The sequence below is a fragment of the Micrasema longulum genome, unplaced genomic scaffold (genome assembly GCF_059751315.1).
Source record: "Micrasema longulum isolate JH-2025_06_02 unplaced genomic scaffold, ASM5975131v1 h1tg001594l, whole genome shotgun sequence".
Lineage (NCBI taxonomy): Eukaryota > Metazoa > Arthropoda > Insecta > Trichoptera > Brachycentridae > Micrasema > Micrasema longulum.
This window is the reverse complement of record NW_028278776.1, coordinates 218,402-236,385: the sequence shown is the minus strand read 5'-3', so window position 1 is coordinate 236,385 and position 17,984 is coordinate 218,402. Positions and strand designations below refer to the sequence as shown.

The following is a 17,984-nucleotide window of genomic DNA, read 5'->3' as shown; positions in this document are numbered from 1 at the left end:
TCCCATAATGAACAATTTATCGAAAAAACAAAACAATATGGGCACGTCAATAGTAAATATCTGTAGTGCGTAAAATCATTTCGTGGTGTAATGGTCAGCGCGTTTGCCTACCGTTGAAGAGGTCTCGGGTTCGATCCTCGCCATGATAGACTTGCAATATTTATTGTAAAGAGTATTTTTCCCTCTCTTCTCTTCATAGTATAATGTTATTTAATTTTTTTAGATATGTTTATTTTTGTTAATCTTTGCTTTTAATGTTTGTATAAAATTATTAGATTCAATATGTCCATGTATTTATAATTTTCTCAAACTGAACGGTTTGGGTAGGTAGGAAGAAATTGCCTTAAGGCAATATGCCCGCCCTTATATGTATATATATTGTATATGTATATAAAGTGTCAAATAAATAAATAAATATTTTTACACGAGAATATTTTATAGTCCCTGGACTGGTACCTGGAGCGTAAGACTAATCAATTTACCTTCATTTAACAAAATAATCAAGATACGCTGTAATTGGTGTACCAATCCAGTGCCCTATGCACCATTAGGTGCAGAAAGGGAATGATGATGAAAATAATAACTGTACCTAGTCGGTTGTAGATCGAGTAGGTGTATCGTATTTTCACGAATGGAGAAATAAAATCCCATCCTTTTTCCAATTCTCATTCAATCTGCATTGTAACAAGATGTTTTGATTACAATCGCGTATCTTTAGTATTGAAGTAATATTATAGCCAAGGATTTCCGAAACTGTCCCTCCACATCTAATAGCCTTTATTTCTCAGCTAACTTCAAGTTTTCTACTAATAGAGGAGCTTTAATATCTTAAATTCAAAATAAAAACTGCGTTAAAGCATTAATGATCGTATGAAATAATTTTGGCATCTCCCACATCCCGCGGGGCAGTCAGTCTTGAGCGGTCTCCTATAGCTATCGCCAGTGTAGTCTGTACCGAGTGACCTGTCCCTCTGGCAGAAAGTTAAGGGTTGTAAATAACCAGTGAAAATGTTCGTCGTAAGGGAAAACACCTATACCTCCATCATGCAGCATGACCCTAAGGAAGAGGAGTCCGCTGGTCTCTGGGTTCGTTGTCAAACCGCAGTCGACATTCGGCGATAATCCACGCTTTACTTAACACTAATTTCTAATTTCATCAAAATATTCTCAATACGTATATTACCAAATGACAAGTAATACGTTGCTTGTGTTTTCAAATTCCAAGATCGCTAATTTAGAATGTAAGTGACGTGGATATAATCAAACAAGTATTTACGAACAACGAAATCAGAAATTATTATTTATTACTAATTTTTTGACTCAATGTAGGTAGGTAATTTTGTATTCTCGCAACAAAAGCGCAGTATTATTCTAGAATAAATTATTTCATGTGTGAACACATTTTCACATTCACTCAAAACAATAATTAGTTGAAACATAATAGGTTTAATGAATTTGTAAACTACGTTTACTGAGAATGTGTTTAATTAAGATTATTTGTCATTTTGAGTAAAATATATATTTTTTCGTTCCGGTGTCTGTTCTATTACATAAAAGTTAAATATGTATCCATTATGTATCATAAAGTGTACAGGTTTTAACTGACGTACCTACGTCGTTCACGTTTATTTTTACATTTTACGAAAATAGAACGATGACGTAAAGAGTAACCCTGATTTGAATACAAACATTTTCTTAATTATAATAAGCTCATAGTAGATAATGAACTTCATTGTACTCGAAACAGCTGTGATGTTTCATAAAAAATAATGTTAATATTAGGATTATCTCGAAATAAAGAATCGTTACAAAGAAAGTAATGGCATACGACAAGTTACGCAAGAATGACGCCTGTCGGCAGGTCGTAACATTGTTTTAGCATCAAAGCTTCTGGAAAACTACTTTTGGAAGTATTCCGTATGCGTAACTTCTAATATAACGCATTAAGCATTTAACTTTACGTGCTTTTATTTTCTGTTGCAATTAAATAATAGCATCGCTTATATTACACCCTTATATGAAACTAGGATTCTCCTGTTTATATTTGCAAGGTGACGTATTATTCCTCACGCATCATTTATACTAGTGTTTTTCGGGCATCTGTTATTGAATTTTTTCCTATCTTCGTGTTAATTAGTAACAATTAAAATGATATATTCAGTGATTTGCATAATATGTTTCTGCACTTAAAAATATTATCGATTGTTACAATATTTGAGTTTGTCCAAATGTGTGTAGACAAAAGACTGGATTTCACCCTCTCGGGAGTCATTCAGATGAACAAATTACAACAGGGATGGAGAATACCTTAAAGTAGGGAATACGAAAGTCCAGGCATTTACAGGCCTTATGACCTGTCATTGGGTGGTTTAAGTGGCCACTTTACACACTGTGTAACATTCATCATTTTGCCTATGTTTGAACATAGGATTTAAGAAATATGGATGTTCAATCAAAGGCAAAATGGTGAATGTTACATAGTGTGTAAAGTGGCCACTTAAACCAGCCAATGACAGTCATAAGCCCTGTAAATGGCTAGACTTCCATATCCCTACGTTAAGGTATTCTCCATCCCTGTTGTAATTTGTTATTTATAGATTGTTATTAAATAGAACCATTTATCAATTAAAAATTATATGTAGTATGACAATTTAATTTGCAACATGTTTTGTGGTAATTGTAAATTCTCGATTAAAATTTGTAACTATTATACATATGATATTGAAAAACTAAAATTTAAATAATCTCGTCCGTAATGAAAACTGGTAAAAAAACTTAAATTATTTTGCTGTTTACATTTATAATTAATCTAGCTTTCAAATAATACACACGTAGAAAAATTAAATAGTACATTACTTGTATAAATTCATTGTCATACAGTTTTTCTGTGTTTGTTAACCAATAATCAAATATTTATATATTTTTTAAACTCCTGGATTACCACAACCTGCACAGCTTACATTTGATTTTGTTAAGATTTATCTTGAATTAGGAACTTCAGCGCTACGGGAAATTGGATTCAATAAATGTTATCTTACTCGTTAAAAATTGAAACATTCAATAGTACAACAAAGTTTCCTGAAAATGTACGATAAAAATATTAAAAAATATTTGAATAAAAATGAACTACTTTGAACAATCCATATGAATCAAACAATGATAAGAGAGTTATGGAAGATTTCCAGTTTGCTTTCCATCTATGAACCAATGGGCAAAACTGATCGAGAATAAGCGGAAAAGAACCTTAGACGTCACACGCGAAGTTATTTTAGAAATACAAAACTTTTAAAAATCATAGGACTGATAATACAATATACATTTTTTAAATGTTTAAATGCCTTAGTATAATAGTATATTAACAAATAAAAAAACCATTGGACCACTCATTATATTAGTGAAGTAATAGTACATTAAAATTATTAGCACAGAATGTCTATAAAAACCATAAAAAAATATTATTAATTAATATAGTTAAAATATTTAACAAATTTTTCTTACATTCGGACACAAATGCTTGTCGGGGCCGACAAAATATAAAACAATAGCTATCTCATAATCATTCCTTTTCCGCACCTAATGGTGCATATGCCACTGCATTTTCACACTAATCGCAGCGTACCTTGATCATTTTCGTTACATGAAGGTAAGGTGATCAGTCTTACGCTTCAGGTACCAGTCTAGGGACTATGAAATATTATATTTAAAAAAAAACCTTTAAATAATATTTCATGTCAACCATGTCGGGAATCGAACCCGAGACCTCTTGCATGGTAGGAAAATGCGCTGACCTTTACACCACGAGGCCGACAATCACCATTTTTATATTCACAAAATTTAAATAACAAATCAAATGGATCCAATGCTGTACGTCAATTCGCCTGTATTTTTGTTTTTTTGACAACACGGCGTTACCACCTCAGAATAAGCATTATTTCACAAAATATTGTTTTGGCATATTTTCAATATTTCGAATGTCAGTGTTTGGTTGACATAATATTTATTATTAAACGACCACATTACCTAGACACCTTTAATATCTCTGACCTAGACACCATAATATTACACTGTATAATCTAATATTATAGGCGTAAAATATATCCTAACCTATTATATTATAAGTACCCTCTACGTGCACCTACACAAGCTTGACACTCTACAGTCTAACTTCCTATTTGCGGCAACGTATGGTTATATTTAGAAACCATTGAAATAGATGTCTCATTATAATCAAGTAAATAGATACAAGAATTTATTAATTCGAGGCAAATGAATCACGTTACACATTGCTATGATTTTTCTGTATTTATGTTTTACATTTATTTACAGTATCACGTCATTTTTTTTATTGGTTTTCAAAAATACTAGGAATAAATCAATTATCAAAGGCCTATATTTAGAATTGATGGTATTTGCCCTTTGTATTCAGTTTAGCCATCGACCAATTAACATTTTGAGTACCGACCAAATACACATAGAATTTACTCTGTGCCCGGCCCATTTTTGTGAAATTTCATAATTTGTGAAGGGTTTCTTAAAAGTGTCATAATTATGAAAATACTAAGTTAAATCAATTCAAACTTTTCATACTTATTTGAAATAATTAAATATAAAAAAAATTATGACAGTTTTGCCAACATTGGCCTTTAGGGAGAGCCACATTGCGCATTGCAATGTTTGCACATATACAGGATCTCACCCCTTTTTTTATGCTTTGTATCCTGGAGCCGTGTAAACACGTGATTATAATAACCATGCGTTGTGTCCCGGTCTCATGTTTTCACATTGTTTACCAGCAGCAAAAAAATACTAATAAAAGTCAGTAGATATCAATAAATTGCACTTTTTTAGACAGCTGGTAAACCACGTGAAAATACGGGACCGGGACACAACATATGGTTATATAATCACGTGTTTATACGGCTCCGGGATACAAAGTGTTAATTCACAAACGCGCCTTGAGCCCTGAAAAATAATGTCACTTAACATATGCTCAAACGCTCATTGATGCCCAACGGGTGTTTAGTCGTTCCTCGACCGACAGCCAGGTGTGACGATTAGAATCGAAACCAAACTTCTTGCTTGTGTCATGAAAGCGTGAAAAAACCCTTCGGATAAAGATTGCGAAAAAAAAAGCTTAACTTTTTATTGGTATTTATTTGTACACCAGTTATTAAAAAAGCTTAAAATAATAAATATTCATTTTTTTTTTGTTAACGTCAAGCGTAAGACTGATCATTTTACCTTCATGTAACAAAAAGTATCGAGATACGCTGTCCTATGCGCCATTAGGTGCGGAAAGGGAATGATTATGAGACGTCAAAACTACGCCTAGCGGCGCAATGAGGAAGTTCAGTGGTTTTATTTTTATTTTTATTTGTTAACAGACTATTAAACTTAGCTTATTTTTCTATATCGCTTTATCAGCGCAATGATTTTTTAAAGTTTTGTGTTTCTGAAATAAATCCGCGTGGGGACGTTAAAGGTTCTCTTCCACGCAAGCAAACCGAAAATCTTCCAAAACTCTCTTTTCATTGATTGATTCATAATAGACAAGTGACGTCGTTCAAAGTTGTTCGTTTTTATTAAAATATATTTTTATAATTTTTCATGTACGTTTTCAGGAAACTTTACCGTAAAATTTAATGCTCCAATTTTTACCGCGCGCAAAAAAACATTTATTGTGTGCAATTTCCCGAGGCCTGAAGTTCCTAATTGCTAAGATTTTCTTTCATGCAGGGGAATAAATTTTTAAAATATAATAAGTGTGAATTAACATTATTTTTACGTTCCCAAAAATCCACTGAAAATAAGTAAATGGGTTGAAATTACAAGGAATTTAAGGAATTAATCGGATTGGGATCCACCAAATATGAATGTTGATTATAAACATTAAAATATAAGCATTTTTATACAGCAAAAATAGGTATCCTTCAATGCTCGTTGAATGCACCCCAGAGGTAAAATTGTGAATCTTATCGCGGTGTAGAGGAAAAAGCAATTGGGGATTTTTATTTTGTACCTGCGCTTACACTTTGCTTCATATATGGCCACACTGATGATTAAACGTCAAATCAACGTCAAATCAAACTCAAAATATTGTTAATACATTTCAGCTTGAAACAGGTTTTTACCTAAAGAACTGAAATACGTTCAATCCAACGTAACTGAATTGTTATATTTGATTGAATAAATTGATAAAATGGGTGTGACCATATATGAACTAACGAGCAATCTCATGCAAAAAATAAAAATCCACAATTTAATTACTCCTTAGAGGGTAAATAAGATTCAAACTAGCTTCCTCATAAATAAACAAACTCAGTAACTATGGGAACGTTTTCGTGTAACGACTTTTACAAATATTTTATTGTGTAGGGCGCGTCTATGTATTAATTAGTCGATTAGTTTAGTTCAGTTCCACGTAGTGATGTTTTTCAGACAAAAGAATGTTAGCATACAGATTCCTCTAATCTTTGGATATCAGTCGGTTTTTATAGACATGTCCACAATCTAAACGAGGTATTTATGTGAGTGGCTCAAACGTGATATTTATTTTTTAATAATTTTTTTTTCATAAGAGTTGCATTCTTTTTTACCTTGCTTATAATATACAAGGTTAATATTTCAAAAGAGGATTTTTCTGCAATAACATTCTTTAAATTTATCTAAACTGTTGGGATCAGAAAGGTATACTAGAGTGGGCCAATTAAGAGCTTTTCAGCATTTGTTCATGTGGAGAGGAAACCACTTGAAACTCTTCAGGAGAAGCCGGCCTGTTGGCAGTAGTCAACAGGCCTTCCGTTCCACTAGAAGAGTGTTCGGCATTTTGTTCCATACTTTAGTTTATTTTACCAATTGCCTTCACTGTACATATTCTGTATGAAATGAAAACACTGTTTTGTTTTCTGACGCCCTAGCCATACAGGACAACTCCCCTGGTGTTGCCAGGAGCCAAGGTGAAGAAGGAGAATGGACCCACGGAGAGCTACCTGCGGCACCATCCCAACCCTGCAATGCGCGCTGCTCCCCATCACGATCATGATGTGCTCATGAAGCAAAGGGTGAGTAATGTTCCCTCTCGACAAAAAATATACTCTCATACTACGTGACCTTTTCATACACCCACCTCTCGCTTAACGACGTGCTTATTTAGACGGATTCTTCGAGGATTATTAATTTATGTTGATTAAGAAAACAAAATACGTTTACACACAAAAATCTGTGTTACGAATTTTGTATTGATAACAAAGTAAATAACTTATGTGATTTGTATTTTAATTAGTGCACTAAAAAATATTTTTGTATTTATACGTACATTATAAATGAAGACATCAATCGATTAACAATAATTTAGATTGAGCCGGGTTGCGGTCCCGCGGCTAGGGTCGCGGACTCACAAATCAGAGGCTCGAGGTTCGTGGTTTGAACTCCACTCTACCGCAACTCGGTTCCCATTTTCGAATAGTGAATTATTTACTACGCTTTGAAAATGCCCCGGAAATTTGAATATTAGTGTAAATCATAAGAACGTTAATATTTTTTTTTTCTTTAAAAAAAATATTTGTTATATATATATACATATATATATTATGTATACTTATATGTGTGTGTAATGAAATTATTATTCACTCGGTTGAGGTTATGTACCTGCTAATTAAAGATGGAAATATCGTTAGAATGTAACGTGTAACGTGCATTACATTTGGCCACAGCACATTGATATGCACCATGCGTAGCCAAAGTTTTCACCACTACGGGCGACCTGCTTTTAAAACTTTTGGCGGCGGCGGCGGTCAACCAGCACTGAAAGTAGTCATAATCCAAAAACGTGTTTAATTTGAAAATGAAAATAGATAATACCGATACTATTTCAGTATCCAGTTATTTTAATAAGAGCAATTATTGATGACTTCTGACAAACAAAAAAATAGTATGTAAATAAAACAAGATGTTCTTTTATTTTAGTTTTATTAACGCAAACACTACGATTATTTTACTTTAGCTTTACAATTCGTAAACTATTTATGTAGCATCAGGCGGCGCGCTAGATACATAACATCGTATGGGCATCTGTCGAACGGGAGCGATGTTTTGTTTCGATCGCGGCCATTGTAGAAAATGTAGATTCGCAGAGGAAAGTGGGTCAAAAAATAATTGTCAAATACACCGCACATTTCCACAAACATGGGTATTTTTATTCACAAAGTGAATTTCAAAAATTAAAACAAAACAAAATGATCCTGCTATTACGTAAATCATCAATGTGATTCCTTTATCAAAATTGTTCATGGGACACGTTATTAGTACCGTACCGTATTTTAGCCTGTCTCGATCATCCATTTGCCATGTACATGGAGACGAGAGGATCAGCCTTACATTTTAGGTGCCAGTTCGGGGTCCATGAAATATTACACCGTAAAAACACATTCTTGTAAATTAATATTTCGTCTTTCCCTTTCTGGTAATCGAACTCTATTTTGAAATCACTGCCGAATAAATAAATAAAATTTAAATGGAATCTTAATTAATAAAATGGGTCTTACTTTTCGGTTTTATTTTTATTTCCGTACCGGGACATTTCTTCTTTTTTCTGAATTAACTTCCAGTGGATCTAAAATAACGCAAAAAAATGATCACATGCTGAAAGACTGGAATCCCAAATCAGTATTACATTAACGCAACATATAAAATCAATTTTATCTGCATTCTGCTCGCATGAAAATATATAAAATCTTACAAAATACCTATATAGACACACTGCACTTTGTCGAATGTACCTGTATACATACTGCACATTGTTGCAAAATCAATATTTTCCAAATAATTCATCCCGACTGACCATCGAGATTGTGTTTTTATTTATTGTGCGTGAGTGAGTTCGATTTTTTTTAAATGAAGACTTTTTTATTTATCGAAAAATAAGCATATTTTGTGGGTTTCGGCCGCTATGTAAACACATAAACTACACAGAACTAAAAAACAGTCCATCTATTATTAAAACGAACATTTTTAAATGACACAATTTAATACACCCACTTACAGTTTGATTTTCTTGATAGATTTTAATGAACGCTTTTAAACGATTTCGTGATTTTGTGGAATTTAGGTAGCCGACACCATGTTACACCGGGTAGCAGGAGAAGAAGCCGCTGTCAAGGTGGTTTATACATTTATTATTAAGGAGTGCTTATAATCATCTGTCTGTGTGTCTGTTGCTTCATTCAATCAACTATTCACTATTGCTTGTCATTCAAATTTAATCTAACCCAATTCCTTACAGAATATATTACAGAAATATGGGGAGCGTTATTACTACAAATCCTAAATTAAATAAGTAAAAAAACATGTTGGTATCTAAACAAGAAAAGTATTCATATTTTAGTTCACTACTTTGAAACCTCTTTTGTTTTTGATAACGCATAACGGTGACGATATTTTTACATTCATCAACATTCATTCTGTTCCGTCATTTACCACTGTAATTGGGTTTGCTGGCCTGCTGTGGTGCAAAAAAATATGTTTGAAAAATACTATATTCTTAATCTAAATTTACACGATTCAATCATGAATTAATCTTTAAGTCACTCAGTAACTCATGCATTTTAATATCCAATTTAATTTGTTTGTGTGCCCTGCATCCTTGACAACTTTAATGACTGTTGCAGGTTCACTGATGATCTAAAAAATAATAAAGAGTTATTTAACTATTTTGTTTCTAATGGTTTATAATTTACTGTTTTAAAATATTTCAAATAAAATATTCATTTATGTAACAACTAAAACTTAACATTAAAAAAAAATCTAATTTTCGATTAATAAAAAATTTACCGTACTTTAATAATGAATTATTTTTAATAAATCAAACCTTTCAGCTGTCTAAAACTTGGAAACTGAATTATTTTCGTAATAATTGAAATCTGTTTACCTTTGTTGTATTTCCACGAAACACTTGAGAGGAGTTTTTCAAGGAGTATCAGATTCTATTAATTTTGTCTACACAAGTGTTTTGGTGGGCGAATATTCGAGTTACATCTTTCAGATATTTAAGGCTGTAATCTGATAAAAAGAAACGAAATTATAGGATTGTGCCTTTTTACCACCCCAATTTTCAAAATCGCACCACTGAAAAATTAAATAAATGAACAACTAGATAAAACAAACATTTTCTAAGATATTTCTGATTAAAAATATACAAATATTTTATAAAATAAAATGTAAAATAAATATTTTTTGACCGGCAGATTACGCCTCTTGAAATTTAAATTAAACGTAGGTATAGGGTATATTGGTTCTCTTATAAAAACAGAGTATAGAAGGACAGTTTTTTATTTTATTTATTTATTCATACAAATATACGTGTTACAAAAAATAACATATCCCTAACTCTATGAGGCCAAGAGCCCGCGGAACAATGGTTGCCCCCACCACCGCGCGCAGCCGCCAGCGGCCGCATTGTTTCCGTGTGAATACGCACGGATCGAACCTCATGACAATAGCGATTTTCTCGACGCGAACGTATCGCTCCCGCACATTTTTTCTGCCGAAAACGGAGGCTGGAAAAAAACATTTTTATTATTTAGTTCGTTCTTTGACGATTCCAATACATCTTGGTAAAAAAATTGTTGTATTTTTGTGAACTCGCTCGTAATGAACGCCGTCGTTTATTCATATTCTCAGCGCTCACATGTGAAATGCGGCTAAATTTCGTATTGACAATACAATATTGTCCACGAGTAAACGGCTATTTAAAGCAAATAGAATCTGTTTAATTTAAAATGTTCCTTTTTTTATTTATTAAAGTTTTTTCTTTCATAACTCTTCTGTTAAATCTTATCTTATCTAATCTTTATCTGAAAATCGATTAAACAAATTGATAAACAAATATATTAAAATCGATAAAACAAATTTTCCTAAAATACTTTATAAATGTTTTTTTTATTCTTTTCTGTTTATTAGCATTTTTTTTTATTACGCAATTTTGAAAGAACGACGTTTTAAAAAGGCAAAATCGTATGATTTCCTCATTTTTCATCAGACTTACAACCTAAATTGAATCTACAATATTTGAGTTTGTCCAAATGTTCACAAATAACAATGTTGTTGTTAAGATTAAAAAATTACAACGGGGATGGAGAATACCTTAAATAAAGAAATATGGAAGTCTAGGCATTTAAATCAACTCAAATATTGAAATGAAACCAACTAGTCCAAGAAGAAGTTTAAAAATTTAAAAATTGTTTTCAGGCGTTGCCTAGTATGTGAAATAATTCAGTCAGATGAATCTCTTCACAACAATAAAGGTTTCATCTCTTTAACTTCACTAAAACAAACAAATGGAAGAACGGAAGAAATATGGATGTTCAAACATAAGGCAAAATGGTGAATGTTACACAGTGTGTAAAGTGGCCACTTAAACCAGCCGATGACAGGTCATTGGCCGTTTAAATGCCTAGATTTCCATATTCCCTTATTTAAGGTATTTTCCATCCCTGTTGTAATTTGTTAACCTTAATTGACGCGATAGTAATTTGAATATACGGGTATTTCACGCTTTGAAAAAAAAAATGCTATAATATTAACTTGTTTCTATTTCAGTACGCACACAAACAATTCAATTCGCCGATCGGACTGTACTCAGACGCAAACATAGCTGACACAATCAAAAGGGACACGAATACAGTGCCGTAAGTAAAGGTCGTATTTAAAGTAGTAAATGGATAAGAAATGAACATGTTATTGAAGAAGAAAAAACTTCTAGTTATCGAAACATGTACCTACTGATTATTTTATTTGAACATCACTAAGCGCTACATGTGCCTTGGTGGTCTTTTTTATGACTTTTTTATTCGTTTGTAAGAAATGATTTACTCTCTTGTTTTTCTGTGATACTAAATAATGTAATTTTATTTTTAACCAGAACAAATGGTTCTCTAGGAAGACCTGTAAAGTCTAAGAGGCAAGTGTACTCGTATCACTATTAGTAGGAGCAAAAAGAACATACTCGCTCTAATGCTTATCAAATAATCATATTCTTTTCAAAGTATTTTTGGACTTACATTGACAATCATCTAAATGTGTTTAATAAAGTTTTTGGATTTGACCTTCATTAGAAGGCATTAATGTGTTCTAGTATAGTTTTTGTACGTTTTACGCGGTACAAAAACTCTTCGCTTAGCTCAAACATTACATTTTCTTCGCTTATCATAATATCGCGAAGCGCTATAAGCAAAACGAAATCTATAATCGTTTTAATTTTAACTAATGTCATTATTTTAGAAAGTAAGTTGATATATTTTACTATTAATCCGCACAGATCATATTCTACATAATTAATTTTAGTATTTTCATTGATTTATCATTCATCAAACAAAAACAACAAATACTCCACAATAACAATCCCCATAAATCCAACTAAATTCAAATCGTACTTTTGTCCATTTAATACAAAACTAACCAACGAACTTACGAAACGTGTTTGTCCGTGTGATCACCCCGCGTCCATCCTTTCGCATTGACGACCCGCTATCGCCGCCCGCAACATGCACGTTGTTTATCGAACTGACTACTCTACTCTCTCTCCGCATCGCCGGCAACTGTATGTGGAATACCTACGTCATTTTACTGTCGCGCTTATACACACTATAACCGTACTAACCTTTCTTTTTGTGGAGATGAGCCCCCTACATTATACCTCTGTGACACTACCCCATAGCTACAAGAAAACGGTTCTATATGACCCCGCCAAGTCGGAGACATACAGGGCCCTCCAAGAGGACAATCTCGGAGACGTGGTACAAGAGGTGACCGTACCTGCCCAGACCAAAGTCTTCTCTCCCGTCGCCTCCAGGACGGGGCCCATTAAGGTGAGCGGAATTCGCATTTTACCCATTATACGCTCGATTCCGGGACAAAACCCAATTAAAACTCACGGTGACGCAATTTTCAATTCAATGATTTGTAAAATGTTACACCTCCGATAGGTATACAAAATTAATTTCGAGCTTTCAATAAATCATCGCAAGGACACATTATCATTACGATATTACTTATTTTACTACCAGCCGATGCTGAGTTTTGGCAGTTTTTGTCTATTCCACACCAAAATTGCGGACGAAGATAACTATCATCGAATGCTTGATAGAACTTTGAATGATTTTTCATCTGATAACAGTGAATATCTCTTTTATACATGTTTCTTCAAAAATATATAATTAATAAAAAACGTTGATTTTAGACCACTCAAGTTTATTTTGAATCCCTAATAGTTTCGGAAGACTCAGTACCTTCCATCTACAGGTTTCATTATTCATTTTATATTTTAATTATGTCATTCCACAAGTTAATGCCGTTTCAATCAATAACATGTTTATTCGTGTCTGATTCTTAATCACATTATTATTGATTTGTTTGTGAATTTGTAAATACGGAAACTTGTTTTTTTCTTTTGCTGTATTTTTTAAGTAAACGACCAAGAAAAGGAAAATATGGAGATGTGTATTTATGACTGTTGATTTTATATATAACGACCTAAATTTGTTGCGACTGTGAAAAGCTCTGTAAATGGCCAGACTCTCTTATCAAAAATATTTATCTCTCTGTTACAACTAATTTAACGTTTTATTTTTGTATTCTGTGTAAACATTCACCACAAACCATTTATGTAAATATGTCTTATTTGTAAAAACGGTAACAAGTATTATTATTTGAATTATACATTAATCCGTTTGTGTATTAAATAACAGTTTATTAATACAATATGAAACAATAAAACAGTTGTGAGTAGACTCACAGAATAATATATTATTATGTTTGTCTACAATGTCTGCACACAATTGTTTTTATCGTTTCGTCGACAAAGAATTCTTTGAGAACATAGCATGAAAGGGTTTATTTTTGTTCTCATATCAAGCACATATCATTTTTTACTTTGACTAGTAGTCTCGTAGATTCTAGATATGCATCTCGTGTAAATATCTAGTACCTACGCTATAATAATAATGTTATACTAGTCACCATATTTTTTGAATGTTTTTTTATAACAATTTGAATACATTTTTACAATCTATTTTTAAATTTACCTATGATATTTAATTTAACAAAACACCTAAATGGTCATTTTATATTTTCGGAGGTACCTACATGGAATATTAAAAAATTATAGGTAAAATTAAAAGTTATAAATTACATTGCATTTAAAATCTGAATTTCCGGTCAATAACAGAATGTTAGTTTTTTCACCATTAAATAGTTAATCGTATTTCATAATGTTACCATTAATTTATAACATTTTCAAGTAGTGTGTACATTGTACATATGTATGTAGTATTGAAGAAGTACTGATACGCTGCGATTGGAGTACCAACAGCATTATAAATTGCTCATAATTATGATGTCAATTAAAATATAGTAATTTTGCATAAAAGTAGTGTTTTAATATATTTTTACAATTTTTTTTATTTATTACTATCTATTTATCAATGTATATTAAAAAAAAAAATGTAATAACATTAAATTATTAGCTTACTTTTTAAATGCGATATATTTCTTAAATTTAATTCCACCTTGACCGGACTCGACATTGATTTATTTTAAATAAATATGTAATTTTATTTCAAGCACCCAGCAAACCAGCAACAAAAGTCAAAAGGCATCACCTTTGTAAGTATTTCTTAATTTTTTAAAAAATATTTATTCTGCTAAAAGAAATGTTTTGAATATACCGTATTTTGCGGACAATAGAACGCATTGAACTATCTCTTTTTAGAAAAAAAATGTTTCGGTCAATAAGACGCATCGCAATTTTTGTATAAATTTGAAAGCAAAAAAGTCTTAACTAGAGGTGGTAAAATTTTTTTACTGCTGTTTTTAAACAGTTACCCTTCCGAAACACCTAAAACAGTTTCACAAAAATAAATTGAATCGTGTAAAAAAAAACAAAAACTAAATCACCAAGCACAGATGTAAATAAAAAAATACATTTCGGTTAGCGCGAAAAATTCAACGCATTTATGCTTCCAACTGTTATTATTGTTAATTTACATACGTACATTGAGAAACAGTTTCACATTTGATTGATAGAGTAATTTAAACAAGTACGACTAACAAATTGTACTGAGTATAACTGAATAAAAAATGATTGCCGAAAATATAATGCCAATTTAGAATTAAATTTTGTGAAACCATATATGTAGGTATGTTGTTATGTCTCTTCGACTTTCGTATGAAATTTGCGATCTTCAAACAGTAACAAATACGTTCATTTGGTACAATATTTCAAAATGAAAATATACTTTTTAATTGTAACTTTGTATTTAACACCTGTGCATGCATGCTTTGTTATTTTATGGAATTTCTAAACAAATACCCACCTACGTAGATTTTGTACTTTTGTGATTTTGCGTTAAAATCTCTAATATTTTGTAAGAATTTAACGGAGCAATTTTTTACTATTTTAAAACATAAAAAATCTTTAGTATTAAAAAAAACAAACCACTTAATTGATTGGTGCTTACTTTTTAATTTAGAAAACAATGTTTTTAAATTATTTTTAATCTTGAATATTCACGTAAATAAACTCAACAGATTGATGTATTGAAAATTATTTATGTTAACATATAGACTAAATAAAACAATAGTTAAACCAGCATTGCAGGTCATAAGACCTGTTAATTTCTAGAGTTCCATATTCCCTTCTCAAAAATGTTCTCCATCTCTGTTGTAATATATGTCGATATAAATCCTTTTTATTTTTCATTTGTTATTTACATCATAATAGTACCGTAGCAAATAAGCGCATTTGCGAAAAATCTCAGTTGTTTTACAAACAATATAATTTAAGTGAATAATTTATCCAAAAAAAACATTTTTATTTTCAGGTAAGCACACTCAATGACGAAACTATCCACCAATCAAACTCCTTTAAAAGGCTTATGTACCACGTTCTAGGAGAAACCGAATATTAATCCTTCGCGACATTGTCTACTTAATTTTATGATTTGGTCTTAAAAATATTTGTAAGACATTAAAATAAATCATTCGTTATTATTATGTCTCTTAAAACCATAAGAATTAATCACCTTATGAAAATGTAGGTATTCTACTTGATTGCCCACAATATTATTGAAAATATTATTTTTAAAAAACACTTAACATAAACATATATTTAAAAGCTATTTTTGTTATTTGTATTATTTTTAGCAATGTTTAATTTTTAGATTTTTGAACAGAGTGTAATATCTAGTCAAACACTAAAATTTTATTTGATTTTTTTTTAAAATCAAAGCTTATATTTAATTTTATTTATAGTAAGCTATTGATTTTATTTAATTTGTCGATCGTGGAAGATAGTCTTAAAGACTCTAAATATATTAATTACTATGATTAACATACACTAAAATGTATTTGAAAGATGTGAGGCTGTTTATTTATTGATCAAAGTAATGTATGAAGCTTTAAAAAAATGTTTAAAAGTATGTAATTTCAAAAAAAATTGTTTTCGGGTACAAAATGTATTTGAAACCCAACGAGCTCCAATAAATTGACTAAAATTCTTTATTTTTTCACTCAACATTCTCTAGAAATACATAAAACTTATGAATATTTTATCTTGGCATGCAAACTCCTAACTGAATATTTCAAGAAATAAATTAACACTGAAAACAGAGTTTGCGTTTTATTTTAAGAAGCATTGATATGTTACTTTTTATTTATTTGTTTATTAACGATCACAGGGCAAGAGCCCATAGAACATGGATATATAATAATAAACACAAATAAAATAAAAAAGGAAGGGTATGCAAAATGACAAAGATTTTCTGTGGCATAAAAAAATATATCATTTATTTATGCTACAGAAAATAATAACATTTAATAATAAAACTTCAAAGTTAAAAATTTACACTATTTTACAATTGTAAGCACTTTTGTAATAGGAAAATACACAAAAAATTCAAATAAAAATATAAACGTTGAACGAAAAACCGCTTTTCTAAATGGGTGTACAAAATGACATACCCACGATATATTCTTCGATGGAATGATTATTTAAACATTATATTAAGAGAATTAAATAGTATGTCTTTGATATCACAATACTAAAATATTACAAGCACACATCACAAACAAACGTCTTGTTTTTTTTATTATCTAAACCAGCACATTCTGCATGAGCCCAGTTTCCACCAGATCTTGTATCCAACTCATCACAATAAATGTACAAGCAGTCATTTTTATAGCCTGAAAGTAGGGGGTCTTCTGTATCTTCATCATACATTGTACATACCATTTGCTTATATTTTTTGTGATATGTTTTTTGGAATCTATACTTTTAACCTCTGATGCATTCGGAGTTGTATTCAAAATTATACTGGTTTGTCGCTTACTAGCCTTCCTTTCACTTTGCTTTGCAATAAAATTTCCAACTAGAATGGACCTCAAGTCGATCACGCACGGAAGGTTCCGGGTTCGATTCCCGGTGAGAACACAAAAATTAAAATGTGATTTTTCTCAAGCCTGGTTGTTCTGTAATGTAATTCACCACTGTAATTGGGCCTCCTGGCCTGTTGCGGTGCAAAAAGAAAAGAAAAATGAAATGAAAATGAAAGCATTAAATCTGGACGTTGATGGTTTAAACATCGAGTCATCGGTCACTTGGGGTATTTTAAATACTTTTAAAGTTCGCAGCCATCCGATTTTTACAATTTTTCAGTGCAATAACTGTCTGGTTCATTAATTACGCATCCCGTATTTGCCTAGTAGTTTTAAGCTCAAAATTGCAAGGAATTATTTATTATTCTTCTGAAATAAATTTGAAAAACGTATATATTGGATAATTGTGATAAGATTGGGTCACAATGTAACGAGAGATATTGCAATTAAGCGTGGAGTGAGACAAGGCTGCATATTATCGCCCTTACTTTTTAACTTATACTCGGACAAGATATTTAAGAATGCTCTCTCTGATGTCAGGAAGGGAATAAGAATTA

General features: G+C 31.4%; 1 protein-coding gene across 9 annotated transcripts in view; it reads left to right on the top strand.

Annotated features, from left to right (window-relative positions):
* Zasp66 (PDZ_signaling and DUF4749 domain-containing protein Zasp66) overlaps window positions 1-16,663 on the top strand; it is a 57,642-nt gene extending 40,979 nt beyond the window's left edge. The window contains exons 1-8 of one of the 9 annotated variants that reach the window (XM_088236693.1): window positions 893-1,086; window positions 6,918-7,061; window positions 9,107-9,157; window positions 11,596-11,684; window positions 11,918-11,956; window positions 12,713-12,863; window positions 14,617-14,658; window positions 15,876-16,663. In XM_088236693.1, the coding sequence (XP_088092819.1) occupies window positions 1,009-1,086; window positions 6,918-7,061; window positions 9,107-9,157; window positions 11,596-11,684; window positions 11,918-11,956; window positions 12,713-12,863; window positions 14,617-14,658; window positions 15,876-15,962 (681 nt within the window). In that variant the 5' untranslated portion in view covers window positions 893-1,008 and the 3' untranslated portion in view covers window positions 15,963-16,663. Of the gene's footprint in view, window positions 1-892; window positions 1,087-6,917; window positions 7,062-9,106; window positions 9,158-11,595; window positions 11,685-11,917; window positions 11,957-12,339; window positions 12,864-14,616; window positions 14,659-15,875 lie in introns of those variants that run through there. The other 8 variants (XM_088236689.1, XM_088236695.1, XM_088236694.1 and 5 more) reach the window with 8 other exon arrangements.
* Window positions 16,664-17,984: the final 1,321 nt, after the last annotated feature.